Genomic DNA, 19,036 nt, shown 5'->3' with positions numbered 1-19,036 from the left:
GCCATTGGTTGGGAGATGTTCAGCTCAGTCTGTAGCCTCCAGCTGTTACAGTTCAGCATGCATGTACTCCTGCATTACACCTTCATTGGTTGGCACCTCATTTTTTGATATGCCTGATGCCACTCCTGGCACACTCTTTCACAACTTTCTTTGAACCAAGGATCCGCCTTCATCGTGGTGGTGAAGCGTGGTACATGCCAGACCATGAGTATACAGATCGTGAGGGAATACAATTCCACCACTCTGATGGCCCACAGCGCCTATAGACTGCAATTGTGAGCTGCCGCATCTACTTTGAATAGCACTTTGTATGCTGTGAATACTTTTCCCACATCAAATATACTGATTCTCACCAGCAACAGATAATTATTGCACAGAGGAATGTGATTCAGTCCACCTTCTTGGCCAGCACATTGCTTTGGCAACCCAATATTTATAGTACAGCCCCAATCAGAAGAACGCAAGAATTAAGAGGAGCCTGCTCCATCTTTCACTGAGCTCATGGCTGATCTGATTGTGGACTCAATTCCACCTCGCTGACTGCACAGCATAACCCTCGACTCCCTTGTCAATCAGAAACCTAGTTCAATCTTGAACATACTTAATGACCCAGCCTCTATTGTTCTCTGAGAAAGAGAATTCCACCAACTAATGACCCTCTGAGGAAAAGAAAATTCCCCACTGCCATTTTGAATAAGAGACTCAGAATATTTAAAGCTGCGTCCCCCTCCCCGCTCCCCCCCCACGGCCCCCCCACCCCCCGCTCCCCCCCCCCACCGCCCCCCCACCCCCCCAGCCCCGCAGAAGTTCTAGACTCCCCCATTAGGGGGAGACATTCTCCCGGCATCCACAATGTCAAGTTCCCTCAAGCATGTTTTCTATAGAACGCCTAGAGTGCAGAAGGAAGCCATTCGCTCCATCAAATCTGCACTGACTCTCCAAAAGAGCATTTCAACCAGGCCCAACCCCCACCCAAGGCTGGAAGCGAACCCAGGTCCCTGGGGGCATGAGGCAGCAGTACTAACCACTGTGCCACCTTTTCATAAGAGCCCTTCTCATTCCTTTTAAACTCTAAAGGACTAATCTCTCCCCACGGCCCTAAATTTTTCTTGACTTAAAATATTCATCCAACTATCCGATAAAAGCTGCAATACCCAAGCTAAACATACAGGAAATTATATATTACGTAGCTAATATAATATTAATTTATTTCAACAAAGATGCATATTTTCATTTTTTTTGTACTTATAATGCTGCTTCTTGCTCTCAGAATAGATTCTTGGGCCTTCTGCCCAAGAACTAGGAGGCAGCACGGTGAATAAGCATCATCATAAGGTGCCATCATTGCATTCTGAGTTCTTGATTTCATCACACTACTCTCCCATTACAAAGCACAGATAGTTCAAAAGGAAGAAGATGTCTCCCAGGCCACTCAAAACGTCTGGATCATCTCAGATAAGCCTCGTGGAGGCCAGGGCACAGATCATCCCAGCAAAAAGCTGGGAAACACAACATGCTGAAGACACTCAGCGGGCTAAGATCTAGCATCTTATGGAGAGAGAGAGACATAGCATAAATGCTGGAGGGCAAAGATCTTTTGCCAGCTCGGACTTGGATCATGCAGTTCACCCACGTGCCTTTAAAGTTTCAGTCAATGCGTGGTGCAGAGAGCAAACTAAAACAAATTTACTCCCAGAACAAAAATACACACAAAATACTGCTCCTTGCAGGAGAAGATCACTCCAGAATGAACAACTTTCTAAACAAATCTGTAATAATAGGTTTTGTTTGTCTGGACTGTTCCAATTAGTCACTTTGCACTCTGCATCAATTGGTGGATTTATTTGTTGGGCGGTGCCATGTGTAAGTGGAGGTACAGGGGGCACATTTAGTTTTGGGTGTCATTTTAGACGGGGATCGAAGCACGTAGTGGAGATTAAGTCTTTTTGAAGTGGGATGAGGTTGATGATAAATTTGTAAAATAGTGTTTCAAGGTGCTAACTGTAATTTCTTTTCTTTAAAAACCCAATTCCATTCATGGTTTTTTCAATTTTGAGATGAGTGAACCTTGCTCTGCTTGTCTGCCAACAGTTGATGGCAGCGGCCGGTTTGGGGATGGGAAGGAAGAGAAAAAAGTGGAAGATAAGTTTCCCAGTCAAGCAAGGTGCCAACTCTCTCTGGGTGCCAGCACTCTCTCCGGGTGCTGTCAGGTGAGGTACCTATTCCCTCTCCCCAAGGTACAGTCAGGTGAGCTGGCATGTGAAGGATTAGAAGGGGACACCTTAGGAAGAAAATTTATTTATTAGTGTCACGAATAGGCTTACATTAACATTGCAATGAAGTTACTGTGAAAATCCCCTAGTCGCCACACTCCGGCGCCTGTCCGGGTAAGCTGAGGGAGAATTTAGCATGGCCAATGCACCTAACCAGCACGTCTTTCGGACTGCAGGAGGATACCGGAGCACCCGGAGGAAACCCACACAACACAGGAAGAACGTGCAAACTCCGCACAGGCAGTGACCCAAGCTGGGAATCAAACAGGTGTGGCATGGTGGCAGCGGGAGATGAAAGGAATGGGATGGAATGGCATGGGTAGGAGGGGAATTAGTTGATGTAAGTAGTTAATTGTGGCAAAGTGACAGGGTCAATTATTTGATAAAGAATAACTAGAAATCCTGTAATTAAAGTATTGTTGCAGCAAAGGTACTTACTTCACCACAAATGTTTCTGCAGGTCTCAGCTAGTAGCAAATATATGGAAATATATTTGAAAGACGGGCTCATTTACTTCTTGCTTTGAAAATGGTAAGTATAACTTAGCAGCTACAGGGGATTGCAGCTTTAAATACAACAGATTCACTTGTAATTGTATGTCCACAACACTTCTTTAAAGACAGAAAATAAACAGCTGTTGTTTCAGATGAGGTGACAAATTTGTACACAACTAAACCAAGAACAGTTTAAATATTTAGACTTTTTCTTTTTTTTTTAAAAGCCATAAAGAAAAATTGAACAGTAAATTATTTATCTTTCTTCAAGTAACATATACATTTGTCATTGTCAGATCTCATTTAAAAATTATAGAGCTTATTTTACCAAGTTAAGAAGTCACACAAATTGAAATACCAGGTAATTAAAACATGCCAGCAAATGACATTGATCTAACAGGAGGAGACCACAGCAGTCAATTTGTACATAGAGGTGACAAATACCACTCCGTTCCAAAGTCTAACTGCTAAAAATGTCAAAACAAGTTAATGAGGACTTTGAAGATGGTTTACGGAAAATAATATAACAACGTGAGGCAAAAAACGCAGGTCTGATATAAATAAATGTTAAAATCTTTTAATAATGTTGATTAAAAGTTAAATACAAATAAGGCCGGGTAATGCACAATTAAATGCAATGAAGTTCATCAAAGTACTAAATTTTGATGACCAAAAATAAAGTCAAATTAAAAAGACTTGCATCTACACAGCACTTTTCACAACCACTGAAAAAGACAAAAAAAGCTTTACAGTCAATGAAGTATTTCCAAAGTGACATCACTGCTGTAATGTAGGGAACACGGTAACCAAATTGTGCACAGCAAGGAGATAGTGACCAGATAATCTGTTTTTCCAATGTTGATTGAGGGATAAATATTGGCCAGGACAAAGGGACAGCTTCCCTGCTCTTCTTCAAAATAGTGCCATGGGATTTTTTATGGCCACCTGAGAGAAAAGAGAGGGCCTCAATTTAACGTCTTGGCCAAAAGGCGGCACTTGTGACAGTGCGGCACTCCCTCAGAGTGTCAGTCATGATTTTTATGCTCAAGAATCAAGGTGATTATAAATACATTTTTCTGTGCTGTTCGGGAGCGTGTTTCAGGATAATGCTGGATATAATACAAGTATTGAATGTTATAAATTTCCTCTAAAACAAGGCTGACCAAAAAGTAACAACACAAGATATAAAAGACATCCTAAATAAGGTTATTAGTTTCACAATGGCGAATACTGAAAATGCAAGCTGCTGAGTTGCTTAGGTTTTATGATGTGGAGATGCCGGCGTTGGACTGGGGTGGGCACAGTAAGAAGTCTCACAACACCAGGTTAAATGATACAGGTTTATATGATAGCACGAGCTTTCAGAGGAGTTATTAAGTTTTATGCGTAGAAACCACAACTTGACGATCACATCCAATTCTAGACACAAGACTTCGGGAAGGATCTGAGGGTCCTTGAGAGGGTGGAGATGAGATTTACCGGAATGGTTCTGGGGATGAAGGATTTTAGCTCGGCTGAAGAAACTAGCATTGTTTCCTTTCAGCAAAAGAGGCTGGGTGAGGAAAGTTTTAATAGAGGTGGACAAGATTACATGCCAGATTGAAGCAGACAAAGAAAAGTTGTTTCCATTAGTTGATGGTGCAAGGGCTAAGGAGATACGAATCTCAGCTTTTGAGTGAGAAATGGTGGGTGGGATGCGAGGAAGGACTTTTCATTTAAACACAGTTTGACGATGAGCTGGAATAGACTGCCTCAGAGTGTGGAAGAGGAGACCATGAACTATTTCAAAAGGAAATCAGATGGACTTGAGAAATAAACTGGCCAGGCTACAGAAGAATGCACAACAGTGATCCTGCATGGACTTGGATGGGCCGAAGATCCTGCTTTGACACTGCAAGGACAAACACATGGACACACATGTAGCAGCAGCTCCATTCATCCGCCCATCCATTGACTCAGTCCACACTTCCCATCGCCTTGGGAAAGCAGCCAGCATAATCAAGGACCCCACGCACCCAGGACATACTCTCTTCCACCTTCTTCCGTCAGGAAAAAGATACAAAAGTCTGAGGTCACATACCAACCAACCCAAGAACAGCTTCTTCCCTGCTACCATCAGACTGTTAAATGGAACTATCGTATATTAAGCTGATCTTTCCCCACACCGTAGCTATGACTGTAACATATACTCTGCACCCTCTCCTTTCCTTCTCCCTTATGTACGTTATGCTTTGTCTGTATCGTGCACAAGAAGCAATACTTTTCATTGTATTCCAATACATAGAATCCTACAGTGCAGAAGGAGGCCATTCAACCCATCGAGCCTGCACTGACAACAATCCCACCCAGGCCCTATCCCCGGGACCCCACATATTTACCCTGCTAATCCCCCTGACACTAAGGGGCAATTTAGCATGACCAATCGACCTAACCTGCACGCCTTTGGATAATAATAAATCAAGTAAACTATTCCTGCTGGACAGAGGGGCAAGTGCACAGTTTCCCTACCCTCCTGCCACACCCATCACCCCCACATCCTACCCACCCACCAGCAGCCCTCCCTTCCCAGCCTGGCTACACTCCTGCTCCATTCTGAACCACCCGGTGGGCCCCTCCCGTCCCTCGCCCAGCCCCCCCCGTCCCTCGCCCAGCCCCCCCCACCCCCCCGGGACCCCTCCCTTCTCTCTCCTCCCCATCCCCTCCCTTCTCCCCCCCCCGGGACCCCTCCCTTCTCTCTCCTCCCCATCCCCTCCCTTCTCCCTCCTCCCCATCCCCTCCCTTCTCCCTCCTCCCCATCCCCTCCCTTCTCCCTCCTCCCCATCCCCTCCCTTCTCCCTCACCCCCAACAACCCGACCCATCCCTCCTCTCCAACGCCTCCCCGGCCCCTCCCTCCTCCGCCCCCATCCCCCCCCCTCCCTCTCCACCGCTCCCCCGGCCCCTCCCTCCTCCGCCCCCATCCCCCCAGCCCCTCCCTCCCTCCCTCTCCACCCCATCCTCCCTCCTCCTCTCCCCCCACCCCCCCCCGGCCCCTCCCTCCCTTCTCTCTCCTCCCCATCCCCTCCCTTCTCCCTCCTCCCCATCCCCTCCCTTCTCCCTCCTCCCCATCCCCTCCCTTCTCCCTCCTCCCCATCCCCTCCCTTCTCCCTCACCCCCAACAACCCGACCCATCCCTCCTCTCCAACGCCTCCCCGGCCCCTCCCTCCTCCGCCCCCATCCCCCCCCCTCCCTCTCCACCGCTTCCCCGGCCCCTCCCTCCTCCGCCCCCATCCCCCCAGCCCCTCCCTCCCTCCCTCTCCACCCCATCCTCCCTCCTCCTCTCCCCCCACCCCCCCCCGGCCCCTCCCTCCCTCTCCACCCCACCCCCCCTCGGCCCCTCCCTCCCTCTCCACCCCACCCCACCCCCCCCCCCCTCCTCCTCCTCTCCCCCCACCCCCTCCCACCTCTAGCCCCCACCCTCCCGGCCCCTCCCACCTCCCCGGCCCCTCACACCTCTCCCCACCCCCCCCAGCCCTCAACCCTCTCCCCACCCCACGGCCCCTCCCCCCTCCCCCCGGCCCCCCCAAACCCGGCCCCACCCCCTCCCCCTCCACCCGGCCAGGCCCCCCTCTCCCCCACCCGGCCAGGCCCCCCTCTCCTCCACCTGGCCCGGCCCCCCTCCCCCCACCCGGCCCCCCTCCCCCCACCCGGCCCCCCTCCCCCCACCCGGCCCCTCCCCCCTCCCCCGGCCCCCCTCCCCCCACCCGGCCCCTCCCCCCTCCCCCGGCCCCACCCAGCCCCTCCCCCCTCTCCCCCCACCCAGCCCCTCCCCCCTCTCCCCCCACCCAGCCCCTCCCCCCTCTCCCCCCACCCAGCCCCTCCCCCCTCTCCCCCCACCCAGCCCCTCCCCCCTCTCCCCCCACCCAGCCCCTCCCCCCTCTCCCCCCACCCAGCCCCTCCCCCCTCTCCCCCCACCCAGCCCCTCCCCCCTCTCCCCCCACCCAGCCCCTCCCCCCTCTCCCCCCACCCAGCCCCTCCCCCCTCTCCCCCCACCCAGCCCCTCCCCCCACCCAGCCCCTCCCCCCTCTCCCCCCACCCAGCCCCTCCCCCCTCTCCCCCCACCCAGCCCCTCCCCCCTCTCCCCCCACCCAGCCCCTCCCCCCTCTCCCCCCACCCAGCCCCTCCCCCCCCCACCCAGCCCCTCCCCCCCCACCCAGCCCCTCCCCCCTCTCCCCCCACCCAGCCCCTCCCCCCCCACCCAGCCCCTCCCCCCTCTCCCCCCACCCAGCCCCTCCCCCCTCTCCCCCCACCCAGCCCCTCCCCCCTCTTCCCCCACCCAGCCCCTCCCCCCTCTCCCCCCACCCAGCCCCTCCCCCCTCTCCCCCCACCCAGCCCCTCCCCCCTCTCCCCCCACCCAGCCCCTCCCCCCTCTCCCCCCACCCAGCCCCTCCCCCCTCTCCCCCCACCCAGCCCCTCCCCCCTCTCCCCCCACCCAGCCCCTCCCCCCTCTCCCCCCTCTCCCCCCACCCAGCCCCTCCCCCCACCCAGCCCCTCCCCCCACCCAGCCCCTCCCCCCCCACCCAGCCCTTCCCCCCCCACCCAGCCCCTCCCCCCCACCCAGCCCCTCCCCCCCACCCAGCCCCTCCCCCCCTCTAATCCCCCCGGCCCCTCCTTTCTCTCCCACACCCCCACCCATCCCTTCTCTCCCACACCCCCACCCATCCCTTCTCTCCCACACACTCCCCCCCCGGCCCCTCTCTTCTCTCCTACACCCCCTCCCCCTCAGGCCCAACCCCTCCCCGCCCCCCCCGCCCCACTCCTCCACCCTCTACCCCTCCCCCAGACCCCTCCCCTCTCCCCCAGGCCCCTCCCCCCACCCCACCCCACCCCAGGCCCCTCCCCTCTCCCCCAAGCCCCTCCCCTCTCCCCCCACCCCACCCCAGGCCCCTCCCCTCTCCCCCGGCCCCTCCCTCCCCCCAGGCCCCCTCCCTCCCCCCAGGCCCCGCCCCCTCCCTCCCCCCAGGCCCCGCCCCCTCCCTCCCCCCAGGCCCCGCCCCCTCCCTCCCCCCAGGCCCCGCCCCCTCCCTCCCCCCAGGCCCCGCCCCCTCCCTCCCCCCAGGCCCCGCCCCCTCCCTCCCCCCAGGCCCCGCCCCCTCCCTCCCCCCAGGCCCCACCCCCTCCCTCCCCCCAGGCCCCACCCCCTCCCTCCCCCCAGGCCCCACCCCCTCCCTCCCCCCAGGCCCCACCCCCTCCCTCCCCCCAGGCCCCACCCCCTCCCTCCCCAACTGGCCGCGAGCGTAACCATGGCGACGGCTGTGATTGACGGCAGGTGGGTGGGCGCTGCTTCACGTTGCTGCACCGCCCGCCGGCCGGCTCCTGCCCCCGGAAAGGACAGCAGACTCACCCGGTCCCGCAGTCAATGACACAAGGAGGTAAATGGCCGGCCATGCTGGTCAGGTCGGTGGGAGCGGAGCGGAGCGGAGCAGCCGGGTGGAGTGTTTTTTCCCGGTGCTGGTTGTTGTTGCCGGCGAGGTGTTTCAAAGCGTGCGGCCCGCCAACCGCCGCGTCTCCGCAGTAACCATGAGGAGGAGCACTTCCGGGGTCAGAGCCGCCTGAGGGCGCTGCTTACCCGGATGGAGGGCCTTTGGCAGCGGTCCAACAACATGGCCGCCCCGCCCCTTCTTTGCCCCTCCCCGCCCCTGCCCTCTCCCTCGTGTTAATCACTGACAGCACCTGGGACAATTCACCCAGAGGACTCTCACAGTAACTTCATTGCAGTGTTAATGTCAGCGTACTTATGACACTAACATAATAAACGTTTAAAAAAGTGGCTTACATTAACACTGCAATGAAGTTACTGTGAAAATCCCCTCGTCGCCACACTCCGGCGCCTGTTCGGGTACACTGAGGGAGAATTCAGCACGGCCAATGCACCTAACCAGCACGTCTTTCAGACTGTGGGAGGAAACCGGAGGAAACCCACTCAGACACAGGGAGAACGTGCAGACTCCGCACAGACAGTGACCCAAACCGGGAATCGAACCCGGGTCCCTGGTGCTGTGAGACAGCAGTGCTAACCAGTGTGCCGCCCACTTGACTATTGTGACACTAATAAATAGAAATAAATAAGGTGGAGCTAACCACGCACAATTATTTGGGCAAATGTAAGTTACTGCCAATCCAATGTTTTGAGTCTGGATGGCCCTTCGTCAGAGCTGAATTATTTGGAATTGGTTTCCTAGAAACTGATATCAGTAAAATTATGTCATAGAGCAGAAAAAGTTTGTTTGTTTCTTTATTTCTTAGTGTCACAAGTAGGCTTACATTAACAATGCAATGAAGTTACTGTGAAAATCCCCTAGTCGCCAACACTCCGGTGCCTGTTCAGGTACACTGAGGGAGAATTCAGCATAGCCAATGCACCTAACCAGCACGCCTTCTGCATGAATTCTGTGGTACCGTCTTAACAGAGTCGTACAGCACAGGAAAGGTCCTTTGGCCCATTGAGTCTGCACCGACAGTAACTACCACTATTCCCATTTTCCTGCACATCCCATATCCTTGAATATTCTGAAATTTAAAGGTTGTAAGGTTTCCAGGCTTGACTGTGAAACCAGGCTGTGCATTCCAGATTCTAACCACCCTCTGAGTGAAAAAGATGTTTCTCAAATCCCCTCTGAATCTTCTGCCCCTTACCCTAAAACTATGCCCCCTTGTGATTGACCCGTCAATCAAAGGGAACAGCTGCTCCCTTCACAACCTGTCCGTACCCCTTATAGTCTCATTAAAAGTTATTTTTAAATGTAGTCACTGTTGATCGAATTTTTTGAGGAGGTGGCTGGGTGTGTAGGGACCCGGGTTCAATTCCAGCCTCGGGTGACTGTCTGTGTGGAGTTTGCACATTCTCCGTGGGCGGCACGGTAGCACAGTGGTTAGCACTGCTGCTTCACAGCTCCAGGGACCTGGGTTCGATTCCTGGCTTGGATCACTGTCTATGTGGAGTTTGCACATTCTCCTCGTGTCTGCGTGGGTTTCCTCCGGGTGCTCCGGTTTCCTCCCACAGTCCAAAGATGTGCGGGTTAGGTTGATTGGCCCTTAGAGTCCTGAGATGCAAAGGTTAGAGGGACTAGCGGGTAAATATGTGGGGGTAGGGCCTGGGTGGGATTGTGGTCAGTGTAGACTTGATGGGCCAAATGGCCTCTTTCTGCACTGTAGGGTTTCTACGATTGTTTCTATGATTATTACTCCCCGTGTCTACGTGGATTTCCTCCGGGTGCTCCAGTTTCCTCCCACAGTCCAAATATGTGCAGGTTAGGTGGATTGGCCATGAGAAATTACCCTTAATGTCAGGGGGTTTAGGGGGAAAATAAGTGGGGTTACAGGGATAGGACAGGACCTGGATGGGATTGTTGTCAGTGAAGGCTCGATGGGCCAAATGGCCTCCTTCTGCACTGTAGATTCTATCTATGTGTAGATTATGGTAGTGCAATTGATGCACTTTATATAGATTTCAGCAAAACCTTTGACAAGGTCCCACATGGGAGAGTTGTAAAGCAGGTAAATTCATAGGGAATACAAAGTACTTTGATAAAGTGGATTCAAAATGGGCTCAATTGTAGGGGACAGAGGGTGATGACAGAAGGTTGCTTTAGTGACTGGAAGCCAGTGCCCAGTGGTGTACCACAGGAATCTGTGTTAGGCCCCCTATTCGTCATTTATATAAATCACATTGATGACTATGTGGGGCTAGGATTAGCAAGTTTGCAGAAGACACAAAGATTGGCCGGGTGTTTAACAGTGAGGTAGAGTGTCTTGGGCTACAAGAAGATATAGACGGAATGGTCAAATGGGCAGATAAGTGGCAGATGGAATTTAAAGTGTGAGTTACACTTTGGAAGGAGTAATTTGACAAGGAAGTATTCAACGAATGGTAAGACACTAGGAAGTTCTGTGGAACAAAGGGACCTTGGCGTGTTTGTCCACAGATCTCTGAAGGCAGAAGGGCATGTTAGTAGGGTGGTGAAAAAGGCATATGGGACACTTGCCTTTATCAGTCGAGGCATAGATTACAAAAGCAGGGAAGTCATGTTGGAGTTGGAGAGAACTTTTTGAGGCCACAGCTAGAGTAATGTGTGCAGTTCTGATCGCCACATTATGGGAAGGATGTGATTGCACTTGAGAGGGTGCAGAGGAGATTCACCAGGATGCTGCTAGGGATGGAACATTTAAGTTATGAAGAGAGGTTGGATAGGCTTGGGTTGTTTTCATTGGAGCAGAGAAGACTGAGGGGCGACCTGATCGAGATGTACAAGATTATGAGGGCCATGGACAGAGAGGATAGGGGGCAACTGTTTCCCGTAGTTGAAGGGTCAGTCATGAGGGGCATAGGTTCAAGGTGAGGGGCAGGAGGTTCGGGGGGATGTGAGAAAAAACATTTTTACCCAGTGGGTAGTGACAGTCTGGAATGCACTAAATGGAAGTTTAAAGTTTTAAACTTTATTTATTAGTGTCACAGTTAAATTTCCATTAACACTGCAATGAAGTTACTGTGAAAATCCCCTAGGGTGGGTGGTGGAGGCAAGTTGCCTCACAACCTTCAAAAAGTACCTAGATGACCACTTGGAATGTCACAACCTTCAAGGCTATGGGTCCCAAGTGCTGGTAAGTGGGATTAGGTGGAAGGTCAGGTGTTTCACACGTGTCAGTGCAGACCCGATGGGCCTCTTCTGCACTGCATGATTCTATAATTCTATGTTGTAATGTTTGAAACACAGTAGCTCCCACAAATAGCAATGTGCAGATAATTGATTGTGGGATAATTATTGGTCTGGTCACTAGGGACAACTCCCACGCTCCCCACCTTGGGACCTTTTATAGCCAACTGAGAGGGCAGAAGGGCCTCAGTTTAAGGTCACATTTGATGGACAGCACCTCACTCAGTATTACAATGGAGTTTTATGTTTATATCCTAAAGTGGGACTTGAACCAGGAACTTCTGATTCAGAGTCAAGTGTTCTGCCCACTGAGCCACTGTCAGGGTCCAGATCTTTGCTACTCTCTTTGTGAAGAAGTCCTTCCTGATTTCATCCTTGGACGGTCTCGCTCTAATTTTAATGTTATGACCCCTTGTTCTGGCCCCCCCCCCAGAGGAAATAGTTTCCCTCCCTCTACTTTCCCAATTCATTTAATCACCTTCAACACAGCAAATAAAAAAAATCCTCGACCCTCTCTACTCAAGGTCCGTCAACAGAGCCCACCTTTCCACTGCTTTTGCTGTATGAATTAGTAAGACCAGAAAAAAACACAAGATGATTCACCTGGAAAAAAAGGAATGGTCTGCTGCTTCACTTGTAGAAAGTTAATGCTTAATATGTCATTAGGCGATGTTGCTCATTAATCAAAATGTAATTTCAGTCGTAATTTCCATCAATTAAGGATCAGTTCTCATAAAATCAATGAGTGTGGCACAGCTGAAAAGCTGATTTTTACTTGTTATGTTCTTCTTAAGATGGTTAATGATGAACTTGTGTACTGCTCTGAGGCTGGGAATTCTTATGCCAAGATTGTAAACCAAAGATTTACCAAATGACACCCGAATGAAGAAATTACCAAACAAGATTTCACTCTTTACGAGCTCGAAAGAACAGTCATCTGGACTCAAAACATTAATTCTGTTTCTCATAAGTTTATAAGCTCATAAAACATAGGAACAGAATTAGGCCATTCGGCCCATCGAGTCTGCTCCGTCATTCGATCATGGCTGATGTGCTCCTCATCCCCATTTTCCCGCCTTCCCCCCATAACCCTTCAACCCAGTACCAATTAAAAATCTGTCTAATTCCTCCTTAAATTTGCTCATTGTCCCAGCATCCACCACACTTTGGGGTAACAATTCCACAGATTCACACTCCTTTGGGAGAAGTAGTTTCTCATCAACTCTGTTTTAAATTTGCTACCCCTTATCCTAAGACTATGACCTCTCGTCCTAGAATGCCCCACAAGAGGAAGCATCTGCTCCACGTCTACTTAATCCATATCTTTTATCATCTTGTATACCTCAATTTGATCTCCCCTCATTCTTCTAAATTCCAGAGAGTATAGGCCTAAACTGTTCAAACTCGCTCCTCCCGGGATGCTGCCAGTTTATCCAGCATTTTCGGTTTTTATTTCAGATTTCCAGCATTGTAGTATTTTGCTTTTATTCGCTTTTTTGGATTTTTACTTTACATGAAGGAAAATCAACATAAATTAAATATGTTAGCATAGTTTGATTTGATTTGATTTATTATTGTCACATGTATTAGCATACAGTGAAAAGTATTGTTTCTTGAGCGCTATACAGACAAAACATGCCATTCATAGAGAAGGAAATGAGAGAGTGCAGAATGTAGTGTTACAGTCATAGCTAGGATGTAGAGAAAGATCAACTTGATGCAAAGTAGGTCCATTCAAAAGTCTGATGGCAGCAGGGAAGAAGCTGTCAGTACGAACTATAAATTACAAGTGGAATAGCAAATAAACCAAAAGATAAATCTCTTATATTTTTCTAAGCAGTCCAGTATGGCCCTAATTTCAGTCATAATGTTTTTCCAAATTTGGATTTTCCTCAGGCAAATTTCCAGTCACTTTCCTTCAAGGACTTCACCAATTCACTGCTGTTAGCAGCTTCCACAAGACAGGGTTACGCTCAAGGAATCTTCTATGCAATGGTGCAGTTCTTTCCATAACTTTCCCAACTTTCAGTTCCCATAGGTCATGGCAATGTGGATACACCAGAACTGCCTTTCGCTTCACATGTTTTTGATTTGATTTGATTCATTATTGTCACATGTTTTGGGATACAGTGAACAGTATTGTTTCTTGCGCCTTATACAGACTCAGCATACCATTCATAGAGTACATAGGGGAGCAGAGAAGTCATAGCTAGGGTATAGAGAAAGATCAACTTAATATAAACAATGGCAGCAGTTCTAAACATGCTTTTCAACCACTCAGAAAACCACTTTTTCCACAACCACTTTTCCAACCAATTCTCTGACTCAACTTGCTGACCACCTTCTCTCTCCAGCTCTTTGTGTCTTTCTGTCTCCATTATTTAATTACCTTCCTGTTGGTGCTGCCTCCATAGAATCCCTACAGTGCAGAAAGAGGACATTCATCCCATTGGGCCTGCACCAACAGCAATAACACCCAGGCACCATCCCCATAACCCCATGTATTTACCCTGCTAATCTCCCTGACACTAAGGGGCAATTTATCATGGCCAATCAACCTAACCCGCAGGGAGGAAACCGAGGCACCCGGAGGAATCCCACGCAGACACGGGGACAACGTGCAAACTCCATACAGACAGTGACCCTAGGCCAGGATTAAACCCGGGTCCCTGGTGCTGTGAAGCAGCAGTGCTAACCACTGTGCCACCATGCTGCCCTCTAAGTCAAGAATTGCAAGTCACATAGACCTGATGATCCAAAAATTTTAATTGTTTTTTTTTTCAAGTGATACAAAGTCTTAAAAGTCTCTTTCAAATGTTTTTACAAACAATTATAAATTCCTTACTGTTACTGCTTTCAGGCCAAAGGTCATCATGCAGGTTATACCTAACATCAGCAGTTCTGAAATACTGATCTGGAGCCATTATTTGAGACAGACGTATGTACAGAACCTGGGTACCTCTATTTCCACCAAACTATTGCCTGTTTCTTCTGTCTAGCCATTTCCTGTTTGGCATCGCAGCAGATTTACCAATACCTACCCAATGTCAATGGGGCATATCAACGCCACCCCAGGAGTTAACCCATTCCACCTTTATAAGGCCTCAACTGGTCCTCTTGCCAGCTGACAGCTCACATGAGTACTGCTGATAACCTTTACAGAAGTCCTGAACCTTTATTAGGAAGATGAAATCAAGGTTTTGGTTTTAACCACTTTTCTGAGTCTGATAGAATTGAAGTTCCTGCTCCAGTGTCTAACCTGAAATTTGCTTTATGTCTGTTGACCATAATATCTACACTCAATAGTTTCCGTTTGCTCCTGCAATATCTCCCAAGAATGGTACTTCTGACTTTCTTTCCACTTCTTGAATGTAATCTATTTCTTGAAAAGCATATGATCTTGGCTGGATCCAGCCTCTTCGCTGTTTTGGCATTTACACATTTCTACTATCCTAAGCCAACTCTTGGCCTAGCCACCCCAGCACCAAGCTACTGGCATCATTTTCCCTGACCTATTGCTGCTTCCCATTCACTCTCAATGGCCCTGACTTACCAAATGTCACGATTCAGACTCCCCATTCTAACCTGGCCTTAGCAATGTCTCCTCCTGAATATCTCAGCTCTAACCATGCAATGTAGTTGAAATAATACAAAGCCACATATTGATGATCGACACTTGCCTTTGTCCCATGCACTTTGTTAATGTTCAAAGGTGGCCACCGTCTTTGGAAACGGCTTCAAACATAATCTAAATAAGATCAATATGATAGATGGAAATGCATCAAGAGCTGATGAAATAAATAGAAAGAGAAAGAATCTTTCATTCAGAATGCAACAAGGAAGTTATGATTCCCAGGAGCAAGGCAGAAATAATTTAGGCCAGCAAGTTTCAAAGAATCATAGAATCTCTGCAGTGCAGAAGGAAGTCATTCAGCCCATCGAATCTGCACTGACAACAAAGCCACCCAGGCTTTGTCCAATCCCACCCAGGTGGCTTGGTAGCATAGCGGTTAACAATGCTGCCTCACAGCACCAGGGACATGGGTTCAATTCCCGGCTTGGGTCACTGTCTATGCAGAGTCTGCAAGTTCTCCCCGTGTCTGCATGGGTTTCCTCCGGGTGCTCCGGTTTCCTCCCACAGTCTGAAAGATGTGCTGGTTAGGTGCATTGGCCATGCTAAATTCTCCCTCAGTGTACCCGAATAGGTGCTGGAGTGTGGCAACCAGGGGATTTTCACAGTAACTTTATTGCAGTGTTAATGTAAGCCTACTTGTGACACTTATAAATAAATAAACTTTATTCCCATAACCCCACAAATTTATCCTGATAATCCCCCTGACACTAAGAGGCAATTTAGCATGGCCAATCCACCTAACCTGCACATCTTTGGACTGTGGGAGGAAACCACGCAGACATAGGAAGAAAGTGCAAACTCCACACAGGCAGTGACCCAAAGCCAGAATTGAACTCAGGTCCTTGGTGCTGTGAGGTAGCAGTACTAACCTTTGTGCTACCGTGCTGCCCTAAGCTGGTTTGACTCCTTCTGGATGGAATCCCTACAGCTGGACAGAGGGAAGAGACTTTCATCCAACCAGGCCAGGCTGGATTGGGAGGCAGATGCCAGAAATGTGCTAACCCATTGCATTAGCTGGTCCTCAAGAGACCAAGAGTTGAGTTCCATGGTTCTGACTCAAATTTACCATCTTACCCATTGAGTAAAATCCCTGATATGAATCGGAAAATGTCAATCTGTCAGTTGGTTCAAAATTTGCGGATAGGTAGAGGGTGGGTTATAATTCTAAGATTAGGCCACGGAATGGGAAAATGGGAAAGAGAAGAGTTAGCATAGACAGAATGGGCCAAATGGATTCCTGAGCTATAAAATATTAATTTTCTATGGCGTAGTACAGTCGACTATGGCATAGTGGTTAGCACTGTTGCCTCACAGCACCAGGGTCCTGGGTTCAATTCAAGCCTCGGGTGACTCTGCGAAGTTTGCACATTCTCCCTGTGTTTGCGTGGGTTTCCTCCGGGTGCTCCAGTTTCCTCCCACAGTCCAAACATGTGCAGGTTAGAAGGATTGGCCAAGCTAAAATTGCCCCTTAGTGTCAGGGGATTAGTATGGTAAATAGGTGGGGTTATGGGGATAGTGCATGGGTGGGATTATTTTCAGTGGGCTCGATGGGCCGAATGGCCTCCTTCTGTACTGTAGGGATTCAATGAATGTGATGTGCCATTATGACACCAATATAACTATAACTACAACTCAGGTTACTTTACTAACACATTGTACAATACTAAACAGAATTGTCCAGTTTGCAGTCAAGGGGAGCTGATATTATTGCATGGTATTATTGCGAGACTATTAACCCAGAAACTCAGATAATGTTCCAGAGGCCCAGGTTTGACTCCCGCCACAGCAGATGATGGGATTTGAATTCAATAAAAAATATCTGGAATTAAGAATCTACTGATGACCATGAAACCATTGTCGATTGTCGGAAAAACCCATCTGGTTCACTAATGTCCTTTAGGCAAGGAAATCTGCCGTCCTTACCTGGTCTGGCCTACATGTGACTCCAGAGTCACAGCACTATGGCTGATTTGATTTGATTTATTATTGTCACATGTATTAACATACAGTGAAAAGTATTGTTTCTTGCGCGCTATACAGACAAAGCATACCGTTCATAGAGAAGGAAAGCAGAGAGTGCAGAATGTGGTGTTACAGTCATAGCTGGGGTGCAGAGAAAGATCAATTTAATGCGAGGTCGGTCCATTCAAAAATCTGACGGCAGCAGGAAGAATGCTGTTCTTGAGTCGGTTGGTACGTGCCCTCAGAGTTTTGTATCTTTTTCCCAACAGACGAAGGTGGAAGATTCTGAACTCGTCTCTGAAAAGAGCAACTAGGGATGGGCAATAAATGCTGGCCAGCCAGCGACGCCCATGTCCCACGACTGAATTTAAAAAAACTCAAAACAGCATTCTGATTCACAACAACTTTCTGGTCATCAATGGGGATGTTTTGACAAGAGTCCCACTTATGAACCTGTGAAGATCCCTGATCTCCAAATATCAGATCACTGGCTTTGCTCATAAAGTGGTAGTCATGATGTATTCTGCAACTTGATTTTGTCTGTTTGCACTGTTTGAGAGCACATTTCCACTCCATCTGACGAAGGAGCAGTGCTCCGAAAGCTTATGGTATTTGCTACCAAATAAACCTGTTGGACTTTAACCTGTGAGACTTATTACTTTGCTCATAAAGCCACTTTAATCTATATTAAATAAACTGAAATCTTCTCCCTTAAAATCAATCAGGCAAAGCATTATAATGGCTCTCAAAACAAAAGCAAGCAGTTGTCTCAGTAACCGTGGAAACAACCCCAAGCCAGCTGTATTTAGTCTGCACAGGATCAGGAAGTTGCTGGTGCCATTCCAGGCACCGCTTAGAGTCTGGCACTGGTGGAGAATGAATCAAGGAGTGTCAATGAACAGTGATCTGGCAATATGAATGAGTGATGGGGATGTTGATTATTTTGATGGCTTTCTGCCTGACATTACTTAATCAGCATCTGCCGCGCAGAAATGGCCACTTCTTCGAAGCACTCTGCTCATCTAGGAAAAGGATAGGACACTGTTAATTTTCAGAAGAGCGCAACGGAACATGTCCAGTTTATTCAATCACGGTTGCTTTCGAGCTGATCTTCAGTGGTGGGCAAATAAGGATTGCCCGAGACAGAAGGTGGTAAGATTCTGCTGAAGGCAAAACTCAGTCCTTCGAGGTCCAGGAGTTTGCTTTGTTTTCATTAGGAACAGTCTCGCTGCTGTTGGCCCAGTTTGAGGGGATAATTATGGTAGATACTCAAATTTCCACACAGTGGAAGTGTATTTTTTTACCCAGCAGTCATTGGATAGATGGATTTTCCATGCATCAGGCATCTGGAGATTATTCTTAGAAATTTCTCTTCACTCTTTTTGTCGGAGTCAAATTCGAGTACCTCCAGTGTGGAAATACACAAATAAACTACTTGGCAGCGGAGTGCAACCTTTTATTTCTGATCCTGGCAATAGGAAAAAGTTCAAAAATCCATAGGATTTCTATCCAGCGAAACGGCAAAATGGAATGTGTTGGACTGAAAAAATTCTAAGTTACCAACAATATCCACATCCATATTTCATATGCGCATCTCTATTTAGTATTATACTCTCTATTTAGGATGAATTGGACTTCCTCTCCTTGGTGTAGCATGAAAATTCTTCCTGGGTGTTTCAACTAATTATTTCAGGGTTCTCTCTGACCTCTGACCAGGATCCAATGCAACATTTTGATCGTGACCGCCATTATAAGAATGAAAGAGACAAGAGCATGAATGGCATAGCTCCGCCACTCAAGTGGCTGAACTCCTGCTCAAATTCACCTTTCTGCGCTAACCCCATATTTATTGATTCCCTTTATATCCAAAAGTCCATCAATATCTTCGATATTCAAGATGGCAGCGGAGCGTGGAGACTTCTTGAAAGCTGTCCCCAGCCTACCCTCTAATTCTATCTTTTACTCTCATTCTATGCTCTTAA

General features: G+C 49.0%; 1 protein-coding gene across 2 annotated transcripts in view; it reads right to left on the bottom strand.

Annotated features, from left to right (window-relative positions):
• The window catches only part of actr3b (actin related protein 3B), a 105,995-nt gene extending 97,653 nt beyond the window's left edge, over window positions 1-8,342 (bottom strand). Inside the window, exon 1 of one of the 2 annotated variants that reach the window (XM_078227614.1) lies at window positions 8,149-8,342. In XM_078227614.1, the coding sequence (XP_078083740.1) occupies window positions 8,149-8,192 (44 nt within the window). In that variant the 5' untranslated portion in view covers window positions 8,193-8,342. The remainder of the gene's footprint in view (window positions 1-8,148) is intronic. The other variant, XM_078227622.1, reaches the window with a different exon arrangement.
• Between the last annotated feature and the right edge of the window lie 10,694 nt (window positions 8,343-19,036).

This window comes from Mustelus asterias, chromosome 2 (genome assembly GCF_964213995.1).
Source record: "Mustelus asterias chromosome 2, sMusAst1.hap1.1, whole genome shotgun sequence".
Taxonomy (NCBI): Eukaryota; Metazoa; Chordata; class Chondrichthyes; order Carcharhiniformes; family Triakidae; genus Mustelus; species Mustelus asterias.
This window is presented reverse-complemented; position numbering and strand designations above follow the sequence as displayed.